At 36.8% G+C, this 25,351-nt stretch overlaps 2 protein-coding genes across 2 annotated transcripts; both read left to right on the top strand.

The window, feature by feature from the left end:
* Window positions 1-7,011: 7,011 nt before the first annotated feature.
* Window positions 7,012-7,956, top strand: LOC306653380 (olfactory receptor 11H6-like; the record flags this gene model as incomplete). The annotated part of the gene is made up of 1 exon (XM_079126384.1): window positions 7,012-7,956. One exon carries the CDS (start codon window positions 7,012-7,014, stop codon window positions 7,954-7,956), a length of 945 nt encoding a protein of 314 aa, XP_078982510.1.
* Window positions 7,957-19,148: 11,192 nt separating this feature from the next.
* Window positions 19,149-20,102, top strand: LOC306655300 (olfactory receptor 11G2-like; the record flags this gene model as incomplete). The annotated part of the gene is made up of 1 exon (XM_079129680.1): window positions 19,149-20,102. Exon 1 carries the CDS (start codon window positions 19,161-19,163, stop codon window positions 20,100-20,102), a length of 942 nt encoding a protein of 313 aa, XP_078985806.1. The 5' UTR covers window positions 19,149-19,160.
* Between the last annotated feature and the right edge of the window lie 5,249 nt (window positions 20,103-25,351).

Raw genomic sequence — 25,351 nt, 5'->3', positions numbered from 1 at the left:
TTCAGCTCTGATTTTAATTATTTCATGTCTTCTACTATTTTTGTTGTTGATCTGTTCTTCTTTTTCTAAGGCTTTGAGGTGTAATGTTAGGTCATTTAATTGTTGACTTTTTCTTTTTAATGTATGAGCTCAATGCAATGATCTTTCCTCTTAGTACAGCTTTCATAGTGTCCCAGAGGTTTTGATATGTTGTGTCATTGTTCTCATTTACTTCTAAGAATTTTTTAATTTCTTACCTGATATTTCTGTTATCATTGCATCATTCAGTATCATATTATTTAGTCTCCAGGTATATGAGTAGTTTTTGTTTGTTATTTTATCGTTCATTTCTAATTGCATTCCATTATGGTCTGATAGGATACAGAGTAGGATCTCTGTTTTTTTGTATTTACTAATGGCTTTTTTGTGACATACCATATGGTCTATTTTGGAGAAGGATCCATGAGCTGCTGAGAAGAAAGTATATTCGCTCGATGATGGATGAAATACTCTGTAAATATCCATTAGGTCTATATCATTGATTGTATTATTTAGTTCTATAGTTTCTTTGTTCAGTTTTTGTTTGGAGGAGCTATCCAGTGGTGAGAGTGGTGTGTTAAAGTCCCCCACTATTAATGGGTTTTGGTCTATTTGATTCTTAAAATTAAGATGGGTTTGTTTGATATATGTAGATGCTCCATTGTTTGGGGCATAAATATTTAAAAGTGTTATATCTTGCTTAAGCAGTATGAAATGTCTTTCTTTATCCCTTCTGACTAACTTAGGTCTGAAGTCCACTTTATCTGATATGAGGACGGAGACTCCTGCTTTTTTACTGGGTCCATGTGCATGGTATGTTTTTCCCCATCCTTTCACCTTTAGTCTGTGGATATCTTTTTCTATGAGATGGGTCTCTTGTAGGCAGCATATTATTGGGTCTTTCTTTTTAATCCAATCTGCTAGTCTATGTCTTTTGATTATTGAATTTAGGCCATTGACATTCGAGGTTATTATTGAGATATGATTTCTATTCCTGCTCATTTTGGTTTATTTTTGGTTTTTTACTTGTCCTTTGATTGGCTTTTCCTTTAGGGTAGTTCCTCCCTGTGCTGACTTGTATTGTTGTTTTTCACTTCCTCCTCCCGAAATATTTTGCTGAGAATGTTTTGTAGGGCAGGCTTTCTATTTGTAAATTCATTTAACTTTTGTTTATAATGGAAAGATTTTATTTCATTGTCAAATCTGAAGGCTAGTTTTGCTGGGTATAGTATTCTTGGTTGGCATCCATGTTCTTTCAGAGCTTGAAATATATTGTTCCAGGCCCTTCTTGCTTTTAGAGTCTGGGCTGAGAAATCTGCTGATATCCTTATTGGTTTCCCCTTACATGTAATCTGACACTTTTCTCTAGCAGCATTTAAAGTCCTATCTTTATTTTGAATGTGAGGCATTTTCATTATAATGTGTCTTGGTTTGGATCTGTTATAGTTTTGTGCACCTGGTGTTCTGTAAGCCTCTTGTATTTGACTTTCCATTTCATTTTTCAGGTTTGGGAAATTTTCTGATATTATTTCATTGAACAGGTTTTTCATGCCTTTGATTTGTATCTCTGTGCCTTCCTCAATCCCAATAATTCTTAAATTCAATCTTCTCATGATATCCCATAATTCTTGGAGGTTCTGTTCATGACTTCTTAACATCTTCTCAGTTTGTTCAACTTTATTTTCCAGATTGAATATTTTGTCTTCATTGTCTGAGATTCTGTCTTCCACGAGCTCTATTCTGTTGGTGATGCTTTCTATTGAGTTTTTAATTTGGTTTATTATTTCTTTCATTTCAAGTATTTCTGTTGTTTTTTTTTTTTTTTTTTTTTTTTTTTTTTTTTCAGAATCTCAATCTCTTTATTGAAGTGTTCTTTTGCTTCTTGCATTTTCTCTTTTAACTGTCTACTGGAATGGTCTTGCAAATCTTGTCTTTTGCTTCAGGATCATTTTAATCATGCATATTCTAAACTCTTTCTGTCTTTTCTACTGCCATGCTGTCATTGGAGTCTATCACAACAGCATCTTGTTTTGTTAGGGATGCTTTGTTCCCTTGTTTTTTCATATTGTTTCTGTATATTCCCCTCAAGCAGTGAAGATCAGAGATACTGAAGTTTGCCCCCTGCAGGCTTATTAGGACCCTGCAGTTTTCCACTACCTCTCCTTTGAAGGGGAGATCAATACCAGTAGTACCCAATACAGAGAAAATGCAGCCCTGAACCAGATAGCCCCTATAAAGACTTTAATATTTTTAAAACAAGATCAGTTCAATTGCTATTTACAATATTTCTAGTTGTGAACAAGAGGATAGGGAAAGGGTGTAGGATATAAGTGAGTAAATAGAGGTACCTGTCAAAAGGCCTCCAGTCTCCTGTAGGTGTCTCAGGACAGGAGCCACCCTTCCAATGATGATGGCCACACCCTCAGGAATAATTCAAAGTGCCTGTACCAGCCTCCAAAGAAGATGGGGATCCCAGCAAGGTGTGCTGAGTCAGCACAGAGGCAGGTGCAGTGTCCCTCAGCAGTAGGGGGGCAGGCGGGCAGGCAGACTCAGCGCCAGACCGACCTTGGTGTGGGGGAGTGTGCTCCGCGACGTCAGACCTCGGTGTGGGGTCATTAAGCTTTAATATAAATGTTTTATGCATTTTGTGTATTGTATAATAAAATTGAACAGAATTAATTTTTAAAATTTTTTGAATAAACCATGGGGGAACCTAATCAAATAAATTTTTGAAGTATCATGTTATTAAAAAGCTCATTTCTCTGACTTATATTGTCTCATTACATAATTAGAAAAATGTTTTGAGCTCCTTTTATCATAGATTCAGAGATACTCAAAGATATTTGATCTTCAAATTGAGAGTTTTATTTATTATGTACCACCACACCCTATTTAGATCTACTATATTTTGTGACAGAAATCTGGTATCTTTCTCTAGTTTATGTTTTCTAATGTATCTAGCTCTCTTTTTCCTCTGCTTATTACTGATTCATTTAAATTTAAAATTGTATTTATATATTTTTCATTGTTTAATAAAATGGTAGAATACTAATGCACATGTACAATCTGAATTATTTTATTCACAAATATGAAATTATAATAAAAAATCTCCAGAGAAAACACTAAATTTAATAATTAATTAAAACCAAATTTGATTTAATAACCAAAGAAGGGTGAAAGAGAAGAAGAGCATTTATTGAGTATATATTTTATTTGAGGTACTTAACAGATAAAATATTTAGTCTGTGCAACTGTGCCTAATAGGACAGAGGTGGTTTGTGTCAGACCAAAAATACAAATAAACATGAATATGAATGCTGAACCAATGCTTATTTCATACAACACATCATATATTAATGAATTTGAGATTTTTCTTCGGTACTCATTAAGACCATCAACTCCTCCATACGACATAGATCATGCTTGATGCTTCTCATCCTCCTTAATATCAGTACTATGTCATCATCTTTTATGATAAAATATAAGGAGGAAATATTTTACAAGTTGCTTTCCTCTCTAGGAGGTATGACTTTGTTATGTATTAGAATACATATTTTTAAAGATGAAAACTGATTTCTCATTTCTCTTCTGTTAATTCCTGAAGGTTAATTCTTCAGTTCCAATGTCAACATGGCCCTATCACCCACTGAGGGATACTGAAATTCTTGCTTCATAAAAATAATTCTGACAGAGACTTAGTGTCAAGAAAATTGGCCATTGTGCCTTTAAAGCAAAAGGCTTTAATGAATAAACACTCTGTAAAGCAAAATAATTGAGCATCCTAGGATATAAATGCTCATCATTTCTAAAAGTGTTGCTACCATTTAAAAGACAAAAATATTTCTACCACATAGGAATAATACTGAGAAAATGAGTCAGTTCAAAAGCCTCCCTTTGCTTTTGAATGCCTTGTATGACTACAAGGCATTAACTGCTTGGTCTCAGTAGTAGAGACGGCTCCAAACCAATAATGGAAACAGTCCTGTTCCATGCCTGAGTCGGGATGTGCAAGCCCTGCTTACACATGCACACACTTAAAAATAATGAAAACAAGAGGTCCAAAAGTTTATGTCATCTTTTAAGTAATGCCTCACTTAACCAAAGGAAGCAAATTTCAACAATTATGTCAAATATTAGGGAAACTGCTAAAAACACTGAAATAACCTCAAGGCAAAATGAGGAGATGTACTCTAGAATTTCAGCATTTCCCTACATACCTCCATGTCTGTGCTCCTGGGTTCTGCTCACAGTGAAACAGTACATATTTATGGGTATCATACTAGAAGTGCAGAGATGGCCAGGAAAATATAATCATTTGCTTTAAAAGTTTTTAAATAAGAAAATTACAAAAAAAATTTAAATGGCATACACCCTCTCAAATCATTGATTGCGTCGTAAAAAAGTAAATGAGAAATATAATGTAATAACTCTGACATTGACCAATAAAGGATTGCAAAACATGCAGACAGATTCAAAATATGAACAAAATGGTATGTGAAAGAACAGGAATCGTTGCTTTAGTGTTTGCTCCATCTTAACACTTAGCTGTTAATAGAAGAAATTAAATGTGCACACTCAGAATCCCATGGGATGTGATCACCACTGGAGACACTCATGGGCTCCAGGGGGAAGAGAACACTGGGGATTGACAGTCTTCCCACAGAAAGCCTTCATGTGCAATCCATAACAGAATATATCCCTCAGGATGAGCAGGTATGGGAGACTTATTAGAGATAAATCTTTGATTCATAATAAATATGCCAGTCCCTTTCCAAGTGTTTTGAGTACCCCCACCCCTGCTATGGTCTCTGGCTTCCAAGGAGGCCATGCACTCTGCCCTGTCTGTCTTTTGCTGCAATGAAAACAGAAGATCATGACACAGTATCACCAATTCCAGGAGAAGATGGGTTTGGGAGAGGTACAAGTGTAAAACAACTCTTACACGTGCCCTTTAGCTCTGCCTTCTTTTGTGTGACTAGAAGAACAGCCCCTAAAATCACATAAATTGATGGAAAGAGGTTTATCTTTACAGGTCAGAGGGTTGAGAAACTTAGGGAAGTGAGGAACAGGAAGATGAGGAAAGACCCTCAGAAGTATGTAACTTCTGTCTTTATTAATCACAAATTGGACTCAGTGAGAACCAGCTCTTTAGAGGAACAGAAATTTTAGTAAGGTAACATCTGGAGAGGACTGACAAAAAAGGTTATCAGGAGCAGGCCTGAAAACCCTCCCTTATTTCTATGATTCTTATTTTAGCAATGTTTTCTTTTTCCAAAGTGCACATGATCGGCCTCTAGGAAGGGAGAGCAACAAGATAATGGAGCACACCAGATTGGTGAGTCCACTCCCACTTGATATTCCTCACCAAATATTTCATACTGTTTACTCTGTCCTTGTAGTTTCTGAGGTCAGAATTCCTGCTCTAGAGGAAATACCCACAGCCACTCTAGGCCTAGGAGGCTGTATTCACAGGCTTTAAAAAGAGTCTTCAATTGAGGTATGTTGTGACAAATTCAGAATCCCTTCCGTCCTATGTGATAACCAAACTTATCCTTCAAAAGTAGAACCTGATGCGATCCGGAAAGTAGTTCATTTTGTAACTGACACATTACTGAATACTATTAACTATAAATTTCTATAGTGTCTGGGACTGTATTCTGAACCTACATTTACCTGAATAAACATCACTCTATCATTTTCACTTTGGCATTTAGGACCAAAAGATTAATGGAAATCATACTGAAAACCAATCAACTATTCAGATGAAACTTCTGGCAACCAAATCTTAGGTGATTTCATTGGCTTTGTTTTTCCTCTCTCACAAAGGAAGTCAGACCATGTCCCAAACAGAGTCTAACTCAGAGAAGGAGGTTCTTATGAGGATTCTCCCTTCACTTTCCAAACAACGCCAACCTTCCAACTGTAATGAGATTCAAGTGACAGAGGGAATGGGGAAACGAGAGGATTCCTGTCCAGACACATCTTCTGTGGCTCCCACCTTTGCCTCGGGACACAGAGGTGTCTGCTTGGGAGTATGGCTTTTGCCACCCTCTTCACCCATCAACAAATCAGGATACCAAATATCTCCCTCAAATCCTGATACCCCAGGCAGATTTCTGAAACATCTTAAATTATATACCAAATCCACTGTCACTTCTACATACAAGTGGACTTTACATAGACTATGGTTTTGCAGATGTTGTATAAGGGTAAATAATGGAACCAAACTGAAAGCCATTATGCAGATGTCTGGAGAGTCCAAGGTTTCCTGAGTGAACAAAATTTGGTGAACAGAGAGGTAGGATGGCACTTTTGGTACTTTCTGTCTGGGTTATTTTACATACCAACACTGATACCTGCAAAATGAAAAGTGAATTGTACAACAAGAGGTGAAATGCACTAAGATTTCATTGTGTTATTCATTACCTTTCTCTCTCCTCCTGTGATATCTATCATTTGTGTATCCCATTTTGAAGACACATGTAATTATTACTAGAAGTATCATGTTTCATTCTATGGACACCAACATGTAACTTTATTACCTCCTTACACAAGTTGCATTCACTCTCATTAACCTTCTCCAGCGGCTTATTGCAAAAGACACTGTTTTTGACTATGAGAACATTCAGAAATACAAAAGAAATAGAATGCAAAAATCCAGTGTCTGGGGCTAGAGATGTAGGTCAGTGGTAGAGCACTTTCCCAGATGCACAAGGCCATGAATTCAATTCCCAGTATTGCAAAATATAGAAACAAAATTAAATAAAAAAATCCAAAGTCTTGTCATCAAAGCATTCTCACAGAGTTTGACAGTCTTCCACAGTGTAGTTAGCAGTATTATCTTCATCAGTTTATTGAATAGAACAACAGAGACTAAGGAACTCATGATGTAAAAAGAAAAAAGAAAAAAAAAGCAACATCCCTGAGGATCAAAGGTTTAGGAAATGAAGTTATATGTGACATTGCCATTTTCTTCTCTGCCCTTAGGAAGCCATGAATGCATCAGGAGCCAACATGGTGACTGAATTCATACTCCTGAGTTTTTCCTGCTCCAGAGAGACCCAGGTCCTCCTCTTCATCCTGTTCCTTGTGTCCTACATCCTGACACTGATGGGAAATGGGGCCATTGTCTGTGCAGTGAAGCTGGACCATAAGCTCCACACCCCTATGTACCTCCTGCTAGCCAACTTCTCATTCCTGGAAATCTGTTACATCAACACCACTGCCCCAAATATGTTACGAAACTTCCTGTCTGAGACCAAAACCATCTCTTTCACAGCCTGCTTCCTGCAGTTCTACTTCTTCTTCTCCTTGGGTATCAATGAGACCTTCCTATTGCCCCTTATGGCTTTTGACAGATACTTGGCCATCTGTCGGCCTCTCCACTATCCCATCATCATGAACAATCGTCTCTGCGCTGTCTTGGTGGTCCTCTGCTGGGTGACAGCCTTCCTCTGCTATCCAGTGCCTATCTATTTTATCACTCAACTCCCCTTTTGTGGTCCCAATACCATTGACCACTTTGTCTGTGACCCCGGCCCTCTTCTGGCCCTGTCCTGTGTTCCTGCCCCTGGAATTGAGCTTTCTTGTTCCTTGTTGAGTTCAATCATTATCTTCATCACTCTCTTCTTCATCCTCGCATCCTACACCCTGGTCCTCAGAGCAGTGTTTCGTGTCCCCTCAGCTGCTGGAAGACGCAAGGCTTTCTCCACCTGTGGGTCTCACCTAGTTGTGGTGTCTCTCTTCTATGCAACACTCATGGTGATGTACATCAGCCCAAACTCTGGAAATCCAGCTGGGACACAGAAGATTGTAACCTTGATCTACTCCTCAGTGACCCCACTTATAAACCCACTCATCTACAGTCTCCGGAACAAAGACATGAAGGCAGCCTTGAGAAAAATTAAGATACTCGCAAAAAGTAGTGAAAATTCATGAGAGCTCATGAGTGGATCATGTTTTCTCCCTGATTTGATTTCCCCCATTTACATCTGCGGGTGACAAACATGGCTTTATCCATTTGCATTTAGAGACAAAGTCTCAAATTTTTCCATTTCTGACTGTCAAGTGATGGACTAGAACATGCTAATTAAAATACATATTGCCTTCAAATCAAGATTTGGTAGAAGGTAATTTAAATTAAAGGAATTCAATGCCTCTATTTTTTTCATATTTTTATTAGTCCATTATTGTTGTACATAATGATGGTATTTGTTGTTTCATATTCATAAATGGGCACAACAGAACAATACACTTTGATTAATATGATTCCTCCAATTTCCCTCCACTTCTCTCTCCCCTCTTGTCCCTTTCTTATACCATACTCATCTCCCTTTGATTTTAATGAGATTGCCCCACACACACATACACCTTTATTTTCCTTATTATTCTCTATCTTCCACATAAGAGAAGCAACATATAACCCTTGACCTTCTATGTTCAGTTTATTTTACTCAACATGTTTTTAATTTCTTCTATTTTCCTGCAGACAACATCACTTTATTTTTCTTTTTGTTTGAATAAAATTCCTTTGTGTATCTATATCACATTTTCTTTATTCATTCACAATTGACAGACACCTACACTGGTTCCATAATTTGTCAATTGTGAATTGTGCTGCTAGGAAGATGTATATGCATGTATTTCTACAGTAAGCTGACTTTAATTCTTTAGAATAAATACCAAGAAGCAGTATGACTGGATTATGTGATAGTCCCATTCCCAGTCTTTTGAAGAACCTTCACACTGGTTTCCATAGTGGTTGACCTGATTTGTAATCCCACCAACAGTGTAAATGTGTCCCTTTTTCTCAACAAACTCTCCAGCATTTATTATTGTTTGTGTTTTTGATGGCTACCATTCTGACTGATGTGTGATGAAATTTCAGTGTAGTTTTTCTTTGTATTCCCCTAATTTCTAATTATGTTGAACAGTTTTTTCACATATTTGTTTGCCATTTGTATTTTTTCTTGTGAGAAGTATCTGTTTAGTTCTTCTGCTCATTTATTAATTGGGTTATTTGGTTTTTTGTTGTTAAGTATTTTGAGTTCTTTATATATTCTAGATTTACTCTTCTTTCAGAAGAGTACCAAGCAAGGATTTTCTCCCATTCTGTAGGTTCTCCCTTCACTTTCTAATTGTTTCCTTTGCTGTTCAGACGTTTTTTTAATTTGATGCCTTCCCATTTATGAACTCCTGGAATTATTTCCTGAGCAATAGGTGTAGAACTGAGAAAGTCAGTGCCTGTGCCTACATATTGGAGTGTTCACTCTACATTTTCTTCTAGGAGTTACATAGTTTCTGGTCTAATTACAAGGTCTTTGAACCATTTGGAGTTGAATTTTGTCTATGGTGAGAGATAAGGATCTAGTCTCATTCTTCTACATAAGGATAACCAGTTTCCCATGACCATTTGTTAAAATGGCTATCTTTTTACCCAATATATGTTTTTGCACCTTTGTAAAAGATCAGATGACTGTATCAGTGCAGATTTGTCTCTGTGTCTTCTCTTATGTTCTTTTCATCTGTTTTTTTTATGCCAGTATCATACAGTTTTCATATTCTACTTCTGTGGTATCATTTGAAGTCAGGTATTGTAACGACTCAGGCATTGTTTTTGGCTTAGAATTGCTTTCGTTAGTCTCGGTCTTTTATTCCTCCTGATGATTTTTAGGACTGTTTTTCTGAGTTCTATAAAGAAGCCATGGGTATTTTTTCATATTTTTTATTTGTTCTTTTTAGTTTTACATAACTGTAAAATGTATTTTGACATATCAAACATACATAGAGTATAACTTTTCACTTTTGTGGTTGTACATGATGTGGAGTTATACTGGTCATGTATTCACATGTGAACATAGAAAAGTTAAGTCCAATTCGTTTTATTGTCTTGCCTATTTCCTTCCCACCTCCCTTCCCTTCTTTCCCCTTTGCTAATCCAATGAACTCCTATTCTTCCCTCCCAACCCTCAACCCCAGTTTATTGTGAGTTAGCATCCACATATCAGAGAGAATATTTGGTCTTCGGTTTTTTGGAATTGGCTTATTTCATTTAGCATGATAGTCTCCAGTTCCATCCATTTGCTGGCAATTGCCATAATTTCATTCTTCTTTGTGTCTGAGTAATATTCCATTGTGTATATGTACCACATTTTCTTCATCCATTCATCTGTTGGAGGGCACCTAGGTTAGTTCCACAGTTTAGCTACTGTGAATAGAGCTGCTATGAACATTGATGTGGCCACGTCCCTACAGTATGCTGATTTTAAGTCCTTTGGGTATATGCCAAGGAGTGGGATAACTGAGTCAAATGGTGGTTTTCATTCCAAGTTTTCTGAGTAATATCTATATTGCTTTTCATATTGGTTGCACCAATCTGCAATCCCACCACATCCTTGCCAACACTTATTATTATTTTTATTCTTGATATTTGCCATTCTGACTGGAATGAGATGGAATCTAAGTGTAATTTTAACTTGCATTTCTCTAGTTGCTAGTGATGTTGAGCATTTTTTTAAATTTATTTATCAACAATTTGTATTTCTTCTGTGAAGTACCTGTTCAGTTCCTTTGCATTTTTCAATTGAGTTTTGTTTGTTTGATTGTTTGTTTGTTTGTTTGTTTGTTTGTTTTGGTGTTAAGCTTTTTGAGTTCTTTATATCTCCTGGAGAATAATGCTATATCTGAGGTGCAGGTGGCAAAGATTCTCTCCCATTCTGTAGGCTCCCTCTTCATATTCTTGATTGTTTCCTTTGCTGTGAAGAAGCTTTGTAGTTTGATACAATCCCACTTATTGATTCTTGATTTTGCTTCTTGCACTTTAAAAGTCTTGTTGAGGAATTTGGTTCCTAAGACAACATGATGGAGATTGGGGCTTACTTTTTCTTCTAGTAGGTACAGGGTCTCTGTCCTATGCCTATGTCCTTGATCCACTTCTAGTTGAGTTATGTGCATGTGGGAGACAGGGTTCAGTTTCATTGTATTACATATGGATTTCCAGTTTTCCCAGCACCGTTTGTTGAAGAGCCTGTCTTTTTACCAATGTGTGTTTATGGCTCCTTTGTCTCGTATGAAGTAACTGTATTTATGTGGGTTTGTCTTTGAGTCTTCCATTTTGTACCATTGATCTATCTGATTATTTTGGTGCCAATATCATGCCATTTTTTATTTTTTTTACTATAGCTCTGTAGCATAATTGAAGTAAGGTCTGGTGTTGTGAAGCATCCTGCTTCACTTTTCTTGCTAAGGATTGCTTTGGCTATTTTGGGCCTCTTATTTTTCCAAATGAATTTCATGAGTGCTTTTTCTATTTCTATAAAGAATGTCATTGGAATTTTTTAATTTTTATTTGTTCTTTTTAGGTATGCATGACAGTAGAATGTATTTTGACACATCAAATGGAATATAACTTTCCATTCTTGTGGTTGTACATGATGTGGAGTTACACTAGTCAAGCATTCCTCTATGAATATAGGTCATGTCCAATTCATTCTACCGTCTTTCCTATTCCCCTCCCTCTTCCCTTCCCTTCATTTCCCTTTGACATCACTGGAATTTTAACAGAAATTGCATTAAATCTACATAGCACTTTTTGTAGTATGGTCATATTAATTCTGCCTATCCAAAAAGATGGGAGATCTTTCCATCTTCTTTCTTTAGTGTTCTGTAGTTTTTATTGTAGAAGTCTTTCTCTTTTGTTAGATTGATTCCCAAGGTTTTTTTTTTTTAAGGCTATTGTGAATGGGATAGTTTTCCTAATTTTTCTTTCAATGGATTTGTTATTGGTGTATAGGAATGCAATTGATTTTAATGAATCAATTTTAAATCCTGCTACTTTGCCGAATTTGTTTATGAGTTCTTGACATTTTCTGGTAGTCGTTTTGAGTCTTCTAAATATAAAATCATGTCTTTGGCAAATAGGGATAGTTTTAGCTCTTCTTTTTTTCCTATTTGTGTCCCTTTAATTTCATTCTTTTGCCTAATTGCTCTGGTTAGAGTTTCAAGGACTATGTTGAATAGAAGAGGTGAACGAGGGCATCCTTGTCTTGTTCCAGTTATTAAAGGGAATGCTTTCAATTTTTCTCTATTTAGAATGATGTTGGCCTTGGGTTTAACATATATACCTTTTACAATGTTGAGGTATGTTCCTACTATCCCTAGTTCTTCTGGTGTTTTGAACATGAATTGACACTATATTTTGTATGACCATCTTTTTAAATTAAATTTATTTTAAAAGTTGCAAGTTTATACATATTTAATGGGTACCATGTAAAGCTTCAATATATGCATATATTGTATAGTATTTAAATAAAATTAAAATATCTCCTCAGATATATAGCATTTATTTACAATGGAAATGTTCAAAATCCTTTCTTTTAGCTTTTTAAAATGTCCAGACATGCTCTTTATCTCTAATCACCCTACTGTGCAATGATGCACCAGAACTTCTAGCTCCTAACTGTAACTCATCAACCTTTGATCAACCTTCCCCCTTCTTTATCTCATCCTAGTCTCCACTGCCCATGGTACTCACCATTCTATTCTCAATGTCTATGAGATCAATGGTTTTAGATTTCCATATTAGTGAGATCACATGGTCCTTGTGTCTCCAGGCCTGGATCAATCCACTTAACATAATGATCCCCAGTTCCATCTATGCTCTTACAAATAACGTCTTTTTATGGCTGAATAATATTCCATTATACCTATATACTACATTTTATTTATTTATTCATCCACTGATAGTTACTTAGGTTATTTTCATTCCTTGGCTATTATGAATCATGATGCATATTTATTTCACTTCCCTTGAATATATGGAACTTGGAGGACATTATGTAAGTGAAATCGACCATGCACAGAGAGAAAAATATGGCCTGGTCTCTCTTATATGTGGCTTCTGAATTGGATGGAACACATAGACAGTAGAACAGTGGTTGCCAGAGGTGGTGGGCATGCAGTGGTGGGCACGCACAGGACAAAGGTATACATTGCAGTCATGAAGGATGAATAAGTCCAGAGACTGATATACGCCATGAAGCCTAGCTAATAACATTTTATCACCTGATGGAAATTTTCTGAGAGGATAGATTTGAAGTATTCTGGAGACACATGTACACACATGAAAAGTAACTATGTAAGATGATGAGTGTGTTCTTTGGCTTGACTGTAGTTGTCATTTAATTCTGTATGTGTAAATAAAAACGAGTTGCACACCTCAAATATATACAAGGGAAAAAAGACAACAAACAACCTAATTTAAAATGTGCAAAAGATTTGAAGAGACATTCAATGGAAGATTAACAGATAGCAAACAAGTAACTAAAAACATGGTCCATATCATAAGTCATTAAGGAAATACAGAGTAGAACCACAATGAGATACCGGTACAGACACATGAGGAAGGCTAAAATCAAAAGGGACTGACCATACAAGTGTGGATGATGATATGAAGGAATTGGGAGTTCACATAGACAGCTGCTGGGAATTTCAAGTGGTACAACAACTTTGGAAACAGTTTGGAATTTTCTTTCAAAATGAAGCATGCATTTAACAATTGATAAAGCATTTCATCCCAAGTTCTTTACCCAAGTCAAAGAAAGAAAATGCCATATGAAGATGTGTACACAAAAGTTGCTAGTAGGTTTATTTATAATAACCAAAAACTGGAAACAATTCAAACATTCATCAGATCCCTTGATTGAGGTTGTAACCTGTGAGATTGTTTATGCTCAACAAGAGAATAGCACAGCTTAGCTGTAAGCATCAGACCAGCTGAAATAGTTCTGAGTCTCCTCTGTGAATGTCAGATCAGGTATGGGTATCTGGGAATGCTTTTCCCCTCACCTAAGATTTAAGATGTAAGATTTTCCTTGGCCATGTGGTAGGCACACTTAGGGGAGTTACGGACGGTATTATTCCTAGGTTGGTTAATCAATCTACCAAGTTATTTATCGATAGTTCATTCCACCTGTGAGAAGTTTGAAGTAAACAAAAGATGCTATATTTTAATGTTTAAAAAACAACCAAAAAATATAAAAATTAAGGCATGCCCCAAGGGAAGAAAATAACAAGCACAGAGCTGTCTCTCAACACTCTTCTCCTTTGAGAACCAATATATGGATCCTTAAGGATCAGGAGAAACAGACTAAGTTACTGCCTGATGGTTGCTTATTAACCCTCCGCCCTTCAGTCAACTAAATCAAGAATACACATCACAGTCACCACCTTGTCTCTCCTCCTGGTTATGGCTAAAAAGACTATCACTGCTCTCAAAGAAAATAAAAAGGAAACTTCTGAGAGGATTCAGTTTGGGATTCTCTCTGCTGATACAGGTAATAACATGATAGAGTGTTTAGAAGAGTAAAAAGACATTCATATAGTTGCAGAATCTTGTGGTCTTAACCCACAGTTCTCTTTGAATTTACTGTGGTTATACACAGAGTACCAATATTTCTTACACTCTTTTTTATCTTTTTTGGCAATACTGGGGATAAAACCCAGGAGTGTTCATCTGAACTATATCCCAGCCCCTTTTTTATTTTGTTTTTGGGACAGGGTCTCACTAAGTTGCCCAGGTTGACCTTCAACTTACCATCCTTCTGCCTCAGCCCTCCCAGTAGCTGGAATTACAGTTGTGTACCAGTGAGCCTGACTTTTTAAACTCTTACTGGTCAGACACTGGCCAAGGTACTTCCACACACATTTTCCCTTTCAGAATATTTATGATAGCACTTTTAAAAGTCACAGTTTTGCCCTCTTTTGTTGGTGCATTTCAATTATACATTATTTTGGGATTCATCATGCCATATTCGCACACACATAATTTGATCAACCTCATTCCTCACTACCTTCCCTGTCCCTTCTTCTCATCCCTTCCCCTCACTGCTTGCTCTACTCTACTGATCTCCCTTCTATTCACATTACTGAATTATTATTTTAATTAGTGCATTAAAATTTTAAATGTATATGTGTATGTGTGTATGTGCAGATTCATTGTGATATATTTGTACATGAATATAATTATGCCCATTTTATACCTAAAGATATTAAGCATTAACTTCCTGTAACTGGTAAAGAAAGTTCTTGACATTAAATTCAGGGATTTTTCTATTAGACACAGCTGTCCATCATTTACCATCAATCTGGACAATAGTTCTTGCTTTTTAAAGATATTTTCTAGAAACTGATTATCCAGAGTCACAGATGTGGTCGTCCCCTCGCTGAATTTGTGCAAACTAGCTAGAGGAGGGAACTGCATTGCCATAAGTCTTTTCTGGACTGACTTTAGACTGGGGGCACAGGGTCAGGTACCAAGACTTCCACATCCTGAACCTTGAGGGAAAATTACGTATGTTGAGGATATGCTTCATAGTGTTGAGGATATGTATCATAGTGTTTTCCTCAAACACTATGATACAACCTGTCTCAGGTATACCTGTTTCAACTTTTCTGAGTTTGATTAATTTAAGAAGTACTTGAACCCCGCCCCCCCAAAAAAGCAATTGCTCTTGTTAGTCAAAAAATCCATGTAGCCTGGGTCCATAAATGCAATATCGTATCTGTGTTCACAGAACCCTCTGCAGCTGATGCACAGTGAATCAGCTAGACATTTTTGTTTTATTTTATTGTTTTGTTTTGTCTTGTCTTGCTGTGCTTTTCTTCAGTGCTGGAAATGCAACCCAGGTTGTCTCACATACTAGGCAAGTGCTGTACCACTGAGCTACACGCTCAGCATAGACTTTTATGTTTTAGGATGGTTTGTTTTCTTGACAGCTCCAGCTCCGACTTGTGCCAGGTAAATATCATAGTTTCTTCTGCACAGAGAGGATAAGTAATAAAAGGTGAGGAGCAATGGAGTCTGGCTAACTATGTCAGGTTGAGCATAAAATAGTATTGGCCTACCTAGAATGGTTTACACATTTTCCCTGTTCTCTAAAGAGTTGTGCAAGACTTTCTGGCATGAAATTACTCTGAAAGAGTTAATAGAGTCTGAATTTAGGACAAGGCAGTGGGAAAAAAAGAGAAGTGCAGAAGTCATAGCATAGCAACAGAAGCAGCAAGTATCACTAACGAATTGGATGTGAGGGGCCAGAAAAAGAAACAATAAAATAGGGTCTATGGGGGCTAAAATGTAGTTCAGTGGTAGAGTGCTTGCCTAGCATGTGCAAGGCCCTAAGCTCAAGCCACAATACTGCAAAAACAAAGAAATAAAAAAAAAAAAATAGACCACAGGTTTTGTTTGAACATTAACAAAACCATTCAGTGCTGAAAATAATTTTAAATAATTAGAAAAATGATTATCTCAAAACATTACCATTTAGAAACATCCTGAAAAACACCTTGATTCAAATGCTCAATCATAATTAGTAATTTTATTTTGCAAAGAACTGACTTTTCCTTTAGTCGCTACCTAACCTATAGATCAAAAAACAGATTTTTTTAACTTTATATTACTTAAAATCCATAAATCACCTTTATCTATTATAGTAAATTTTCTCTCAAATCACTCCTTTCATTCATTAGCAGTTAAAGGACTCTCATGGCTCCAACATTTATTAATGACCTCATTCAAAACTAAGATTTTTTGATTAAATAGCTGCTTTAAACTCGCCTTCTTAACATTTTCATTCTAAAAAAGTAATTAATGCAAAAATTTATTATATATTTTTACATCTGGTTTAAATTCACCTTCAAAAGAAATGAGTATTTGAGATCTTGAGACCTAATCTTAGTCCTGGTCATATGTCCTTAAAATCAGAGTCAAAGAGAACTTAGAAAATGTAAGTTTTTAGTACAAGGAACAGGAACATGCTCTTTCCACAAAAGGACTGAGGCAATATATATTAAGACATGAACCAACAGCATCTTGGAAAATTTTATTGGACACATGAGTGTACCTGTCATGGAAGTCAGATAAAATCTAGAACTACATCTAAGAAAGGAACACTTTTTCAAGCATATTATAAGTTCTAAAATATTAATCAGTCTTCTAGTCTCTTTCCAAATAACAATACACTGTAGTCAACAGACTTTCCCATCACCATCTGTGATTTGTCCAGGGAAATCGTACTGTTTTTCAATATTCCAAGCAGATTATTGTCAGTCTCCTTGGATAACTATGCAAACTTTCTTTTTTATGGCTGACTGATTAATAGATGATATATTCCAGAAAAGTGGAAAATAAATATTTTTCATGTTTCTTCTGCATGTGTCATTTATAAAGGATTGTTGTTACTTTTTATAAAGTTATTATGCAGAAGTATAATTATCCTAGTTACTCTACCTGGAGGTGCTCTTAAGCTGTGGTTGGGAGAAGAAAAAAAAATGTCTCTTCCTTTCAAGTGAAAATTTCCTTAAATTAAATCAATAATGACAGTTTCCACATTTGGTATAAATGGGATAAGAAACAATGGACTCTGCAAATTTGCCTTCTCCACCCAGAAAATTTTTTAAAAATCTGTTTCAACAAGAAGAAATTAAGGCTGATTCTGTCCCTCCACTACACCTGCCATCAAGGGCCAGAGAACTGTTTTAACAAGAGTGAGAGGCAGTTACTTCCTAAAATTAATTTGAATGTTTTACTCCTGAAATTGGTAGACTGCAAATAGCATGAATCAACAAGCTAGTTAACTATCGCAAAGAAACAAGTGATTCCAAATAGTCCCAAAGGTCCCCTCTTCCACAGCCAAACAATTTGAATCAGTTTTGCCTCAAATAGATATATTTCTTTGGGAACCGAAAGACTGCATTTATTCATTCATTTTATGAATAATTATTGGAAATTCTCTAGGTGTAAAGCATTCAGTTAATTCCCAGTCACTTCTAATAAAATAACTTCTCAGGAAAATTGACATTAAGCCCATGGCAAAGTGATATTTAAATCTTGCTGCACAGGAAGATGTTCCTGAGTGAACCAATTCAAAGAACTCTTGGTAGAGGCATGTAGGAAAAGAAACAGGTACAGTAAGGAAATACCTGGTTTAAATCATAGGGCTGATCACAAGGCTCATGAAAATGGATAATGAACTTCCCAGAGTGGCTGAAAATTTTATTCTGCATTCAACTGTTCTCCTAACCCAGGGTTGGCAACTGTTTTCTTTATCATTCCCGGAATAGTTTCTCTTGACAATGGAGCAGTTTTGATGGAACCACCTACTCTTAAAGAAATACTGCCAGGGAGAGAAGTGTTCCCCATGACCATAGATGAAAGAAAAGGAGGGAAGTCGTTAAAATGCAGTTCAGTTTACATGACATTCCCCAGGCTCTCACATAGACCTGAGCATTAGAGGAGAACACGGACAATCTAATCTCTGATGTACTGCCACCGAGAGTGGAGAACAGGGCAATAATCGATGGACAACTGTGTACCTTAATCTACCAGAGTAGAAGGCATGCTGTCCCTACACAAGTGTATTTACAAGTGAACCAGGAAAGATGAACTATATGGCAAAAATAATATCGCTCCTTAAGACTCAAATCATAACAATAACTGGAAATAAAGCTTTCAACAGTGGAATGATTAAATAAGTGGTTGCTTATTCATACAATGTAATGAAAATGGACCACATGCACAAACATGTAACAACATGAATTTCACAAACTTACAGCCAAACGAAAGAAACAGCCCAAAGTCCAAAAGTGCAGTTTCATTTGTGCAAAGTATAAAAACAGGGAAAAAAATAAGAACATTGTTTAGGAGTACATACTTAGTTTATAAATTATACAGAAAAACAAGGAAGCAACCACCATAAGGAAAGAAGAATGTCAAAACTGGAGCAGAGAAGCAGAGATAATGATTGGCATGGAGCATGAGGGGAGAGTCCAGGTATAAGTGATATGCTATTTCTTGACCTCAGTGGTAGTCGCAGTGGTGTTTTCTTTATAATAACTTTTTAAGCTATATATTTATATACTATGCATGTTTCCGTACATTTAAGTAAAGAAAATTCTGTCTATCCACTGATACCCACTAACTTCTAAAGTCATTAAACAGGACAATATTTCAGGATTAGAGAAAAAGCTGTCTATTGCTGTATAAATGTTTATTACATTTCTGAAGATGAATAAAAAAACATCTGGGTCGTTATTTGTCTCTGCACTGTTGTTTGGTAATTGCAGGTGCTTTTACAGCTCACAGACACATGAAATCCTTCAGCTCCCCCAGCAACTCCAGCACCATCACTGGCTTCATCCTCCTGGGCTTGCCTGGGCCCAGGGAGGAGCAGATCCTCCTCTTTGTGCTCTTCTCCACTGTCTACCTCCTGACCCTCATGGGCAATGGTTCCATCATCTGTGCTGTGCACTGGGATCAGAGACTCCACACCCCCATGTACATCCTGCTGGCCAACTTCTCCTTCTTGGAGATCTGGTATGTCACCTCCACAGTCCCCAACATGCTGGCCAACTTCCTGTCTGACACCAAGGTCATCTCCTTCTCTGGGTGCTTCCTCCAGTTCTATTTCTTCTTCTCCTTGGGCTCTGCAGAATGCTTTTTCCTGGCAGTTATGGCATTTGATCGGTACCTGGCCATCTGCAGGCCCCTACACTACCCTACTCTTATGACTGGGCGTCTCTGCAACATCCTTGTGTTCACCTGCTGGGTACTTGGTTTCCTCTGGTTCCTGATTCCAATCATTGTCATTTCCCAGATGTCCTTCTGTGGATCCAGGATTATTGACCACTTCTTGTGTGATCCAGGTCCTCTGTTAACCCTTACATGTTCCAGAAACCCTGTTATAGAGTTGACAAGCTCCACCTTAAGCTCCCTGCTTTTATTTATCCCCTTTCTGTTCATCATGGGGTCTTATGTCCTTGTCCTCAAAGCTGTATTGAAGGTCCCATCAGCAGCTGGAAAAAGAAAGGCCTTCTCCACCTGTGGGTCTCACCTGGCTGTGGTCTCACTCTTCTATGGCTCAGTAATGGTTATGTATGTGAGTCCAACATCTGAGCATGAAGCTGGGATGCAGAAGATTGTAACTCTATTTTATTCTGTCTTTACTCCTCTCATTAATCCTGTCATATATAGTCTGAGGAACACTGATATGAAATGTGCAATGAAGAAATTACTGGGGATAGTACCTTAAGAGTCTGTTTAAAAGATTGTGATTCTGATTTTATCTACTTTTTTTTTATTGTAAACAAATGGAATACAACTTGTTTCTCTGTTTGTACATGAAGTAGAGGCATACCATTTGTGTAATCATACCTTTACATAGGGTAATGGTGTTTGATTCATTCTGTTATTTTTTTCCTCCCCCCCACCCCTCCCACTCCTCTTTTCCCTCTATACAGTCCCTTCTTCCTCCATTCTTGCCTCCCTCCCACCCCCTATTATGTATCATCATCCACTTATCAGTGAGATCATTCGCCCTTTGGCTTTTTGAGATTGGCTTTTCTCACTTAGTATGATTTTATCTTCTCTTTAAAAAGAAAATTAACTGATGTCATTCAGAAAATTGTTCATATTGGTTTTTTACATATTTTATTTATTTATTATTTGATTTATTTATTTTTTATTTTATTCATTTTACTTATTTATGTATTTTTAATTACTTTATTATTTTCTAGAATGTGTGGGCTACCAGTTTTCTGAAATATGTACAAATTGTACAAATGACAAAGTCATCAATTTAAAACTCATTGGGGAAATAAAATTAAAAACAAATCTGTCAACACAGAAAACTTTCAGTTTTGTTATTGAAAAAGCAATAAACCAGAATTCAGTATTCAGCATGGACAATCCAATAAATTGATTGACAACTTGGAAGTTAGCCCACCAGGGTCAGGCTCCTTCCCTCCCACAGAAACTTGGAAATGGAAGCTGTGTCTTCCTTGATGATTACATGTCAAAGACACACCCCCAGGTCCTTGAGAAAGACATAAATTGGCACAGTTTCTAGAGAGGACATTATGCAGATATCTATCAAATTAAATGGAGTTCCCTTTCAAGTGCAATTTCACTCTTAGATATTTATCTTACAGTGTATAAACACAAGAAAAGTGGCACCCATGCAAGAATATTGACTGCTGTTTCTAAGAGCAAAAAATTGGAACCATCTATATTCCCATTAATTAAGGATTAATTAGGTAAATTATTGAATACCCATGAAACAGAAAACTATAAAACTTTTAAATGAGGCTCTGTACATGTGAAAACTATCCCCAAGACAAATTGTTAAAAGAAAAGCAAGATGAAGGAAATCTTTATCCTGGGCTCCTTAATGAAGAAAGACTATACAGATTTGCATGTATTCATGTTCATAATGCATAACATGTTCTTGCAGAAAAAAGAGAGAGAAGAAGTGGGGCATGGTGCCACATATTGATAACCAGGACTTAAGAGGCTGAGGCAGGACAATTTCAAGTTCAAAACCAGCCTCAGAAACTTAGCAAGACCCTCTCTTAAAATAAAAATTTGAAAACAGGTTGGGATGTGTCTCAGTAGTTGAACACCCCTGGTTTCAAACCCTGGTACCAAAAAAAAAAAAAAAAATGAAAGGAGGTTGAGGGAGGAGGAGAAACTAGTACCATTGATTACTTTGAGGAAAGAGACACATTTTCACTATATATGCTTTTATATTTTTTAGATTTCTTTTATGTGCAATTAATTGCATTGAAACATACATTAAAATAACATTTAATGTAAGAATTTTTAAAAAAACTTCTAGAACTGTACCATTATAAATTAAAACCAGAGAAACATTTCTTCAAAATTGTTTGAGAAACCAGGAACAGGGCTAATTTTTGATAGAAAATGAAAAATAAGAAATCTGGTGAAATCTTGGTGTCATCTCACTCAAGTTCTCTGTGTTGGGACAAAGGGAAAATGTTTTCCTCCTCTGATGACCCATAAGAATAAGTAAACTATGAAAATTGAAAGTGGCTTTTTTTCTTATAATTTTTATGTTATCTTCCTCCATGGTCACTTAGTCATTTTAAAAAAATAGACATATTCAATGTTCTAGGCATGAGATAGTGATTAAATCATTTATTTATGATTTATAAGTGAATTTATGAATGAATAAGACACTATCTCCTTCCCTGTGGGGCTCATGAACCCATGGTAGATAAAGCAAGTTGCTCTACAAACAAAGAATTACAGTTGCTGCGGAGCAAGTAAAAGAATAGCACAAATAAAAGCCCGGAGTACCAAGGGGTAACAATGCATATAGCTGGTCACTCTCCGTGTACCAATATATCAAAATACGCAAAATAAAAGTGTTCCCAGAATGTGTCCACATGGCAGTGTGTCCAACATGATTCACAGTTGACCACTGATTTATTAATGGATATCCTTCATCAGAACAATAAGGCTCTGAAACGTAACAGATTACCAGTTCAACAAATAGATACAGGTACACAGGTAGATGTAAAGAGAAATAGGGTGCAATAAGAAAATATGTCATTTGGTATCCCAATATAAAAACTAATCTTCAAAGGATATCAAAGTGCAAATATTATGCTGATATTTAAAGCATTGTACTCAGAACTTATTTTCCTCTAAGCCAGAATCACATCATTTGAACTGTACCTTGTGTATTTAACCTGATTTTTATGGATTCAATATATAACTTTCTTTTTTAACTCGAGAGACATGCTGACACTTTCTGTTTAAGGAAGACTTATGCACTAATTTTTTTGCCCACAATAAAAAAAAAATAGCTTGCTCTTTTCTCAATATAAAAATCCTAAGTATTAGGCTGGGGTTGTGGCTTAGTGGTAAAACCCTTGCCTGGCCTGCATGAGGCACTGGGTTCGACCCTCAGCACCACATAAAAATGGATAAGTAAAATAAAGGTGCTATGACCATCTACAGCTAAAAAAAGTTTTTAAAAATCAGTGGGACATTGTACAGACTGTTCTTCTAGTAATTCCTTTGTTTATTCCCTGCTACTCCCCACCACCATCACTTTTTCCTTCAGTCTATTTCTTACTCCACTACCTTCCATCTTTGCTAGATAAACAACACTGATAACTCAGGATGTACTTATACTTAATATAAGTACATGCTTATACTCCATGCTTCTAATTATATATAAATATTTATTATCATATATTCAGGGGTTTGGGTTGTTTGTCTTATAAAAATCAAATCATGCTACATAGACTTCTCCCCATCTTGCTTTTGCATTTAACCTTACAATATGCAAATCCCTCCAAGGTAAGATTAAGTATACAAAATAGTTTTGCTTTTAAAATAGACCAAAGATGGATAATAAACAAAATCAGGGTCTTTCAACAAAGCATGACGAACTGCAAAGGAAGTAGAACAGAGGGAAGAAGACAAAAAATAAAGTGTCTCGGTTACCAAAAAAAAAAAAAAGAAAAGAAAAGAAAAACTGACTAGCATATGGAAGACTGTACAAGCAACTTTACAAATCATAGTAACTATGCCAGCCAGCTCACAATATGCTGAAGTTCAACTTGCTCTTCAGTCATTCAAGAATTGTGCAACCTCAAACAACTAATTTAAACCTCTAGGCCTCAGTTTCCTTCCCTACAAAAAGAAACAGAACATCTGCCCTATCTAAATCATGGGTAATCAAATATGACTAACTCCTACACAAACAGCAACTTGAATTATCGTAATTATACAATATTGCCTTACATTGAGCAAAAATTAGAGGGACTCAGTCAACTTTTAAGTCACTTCTTATTAGACTTGAACCTCTACTGTGGGCTGTTTAATCAATCTCCTAAACCAATCACTTTAAAGATAAATTCCTGGGAGAAAAAAAGGACAATACAGAAAAGATATTTCAGCTGCTAGTGTGGTAATTTGCCACCAGAATTTGATTTTCAGAACTGCTTCTAATTTATCCGAGAGATGTTAATTCACCTTTGTTTAATCTTATTTCCATTTAAATATTTTATCAACTTAGTTAAATAACTAATTTAAATGACTTAATCAAGTTTAGCTCAAAGTATTTACCTAGTATGTACAAGGTTCTGAGTTCAACCCCAGAACTGCAAAAAAAAAAAAGTAAATAATCAGGAAACTAGAGAGACCGTTAATGTCACTAAATTCACCACTTTGATACCACATTAACATATCAAAAACATTTGAATAACTTGGTTCTGATACTTCTCTGGGCTCCTTCCATAGCCATATTGTCTAATAACCGTCCTGGGACATCCATCAGCAGTTAGTGTCATTCACTCAGCCTGGGGTAGGAAGGGAGGATGTCTCCACACACCCTGCTCTAACTAGCACTTGACCACATGGCTAATCAGAGAACCTATTCACCAAATGTTGCTAGAAGAGAGAGAGAAGAAGAGGGGAGTTGGAAAGGTCATTGAAAACTGAATATTTCAAAATATTCAGGAGTTAGAGCCTCATTTCACTTCAGCTTGGTGTAAATGAGACTAAAGATAGCGGCTCTTCAGGCACTCCATTGTCAGCTGAGTGTTCTCCCAACTTAAGAATATTTGCACATGAACACCTGGGGCACCTCACTAACTCCCACACCATCACTTGCTCCACCATTCCTCTTGCCCACAGAGGTGTAAATCCTCCTCTTTGTCCCCTTTTCTATTATCCACCTCCTGAGAGTCTTGGGTACTGGTTCATCTGTGTCATCCACTGGGATCAGAGACTCCACTGTTCCATGTAAGCCCTGCCTGCCAACTTCTCTTTCCTATATATCTGCACTCAGGGTTGGTGCTTCCAGGGTCAAACAGGAATGTGGGGGCCACAGGGCCTGGGCAGGGCGGTAGCTGAAGGCCAGCCATGACACACACAAAGGGGACTCGTGAGGAGGTCCGAGGGTGGTGGTGCATCCAAGGGGCTTGTAAGCAGGAGTCCTGGGCTCCTGCTGGAAATCTGACCATGGCACATCCTCACCACCCTCCCAGAACTCACAGCTGGGTGGTCCTGACCTGGCCGTGAGGCTGCTGCAGGCGCTGGTGTCCTGGAAGGCTTTTATTCAAGGAGACAACAGCAGTGGCACATACTGCCACTTCCGGATTGAGTTCCCAGTATAGCTGGAAAACCAGATTGATAGGTAGCAGTTTGAAGAAACAGTTCAAACTCTAATGCAATCTTCTTATGCATGGAAATTCATTATGAGAAGGTTCTAAGGTCTCTAAATATATTCAAGAACAGAATGAGAAGATATATTCTCCCCACGGCTTCCTCCTGAAAGACCTACTGAAAGAGGACCTCGAGTCATTGAAATTAGTGTTTATGAAGACAGAGGTATAAGCTTTGGAAGATAAGCCATAAAATTAAAGATCCCACCTCCAGCTGGGACACTCATCTACCCACTGGTTGATCACAGAGTATCCCTACCTCCTCTCCAGAGCATCAATCCTTTGTGTTGGCCGCCAGAGC

This window comes from Sciurus vulgaris (assembly GCF_902686455.1).
Source record: "Sciurus vulgaris genome assembly, chromosome: 2".
Classification (NCBI taxonomy): domain Eukaryota; kingdom Metazoa; phylum Chordata; class Mammalia; order Rodentia; family Sciuridae; genus Sciurus; species Sciurus vulgaris.
The sequence above is the reverse complement of the archived record's forward strand: the minus strand, read 5'-3'. Positions and strand labels throughout refer to the sequence as shown.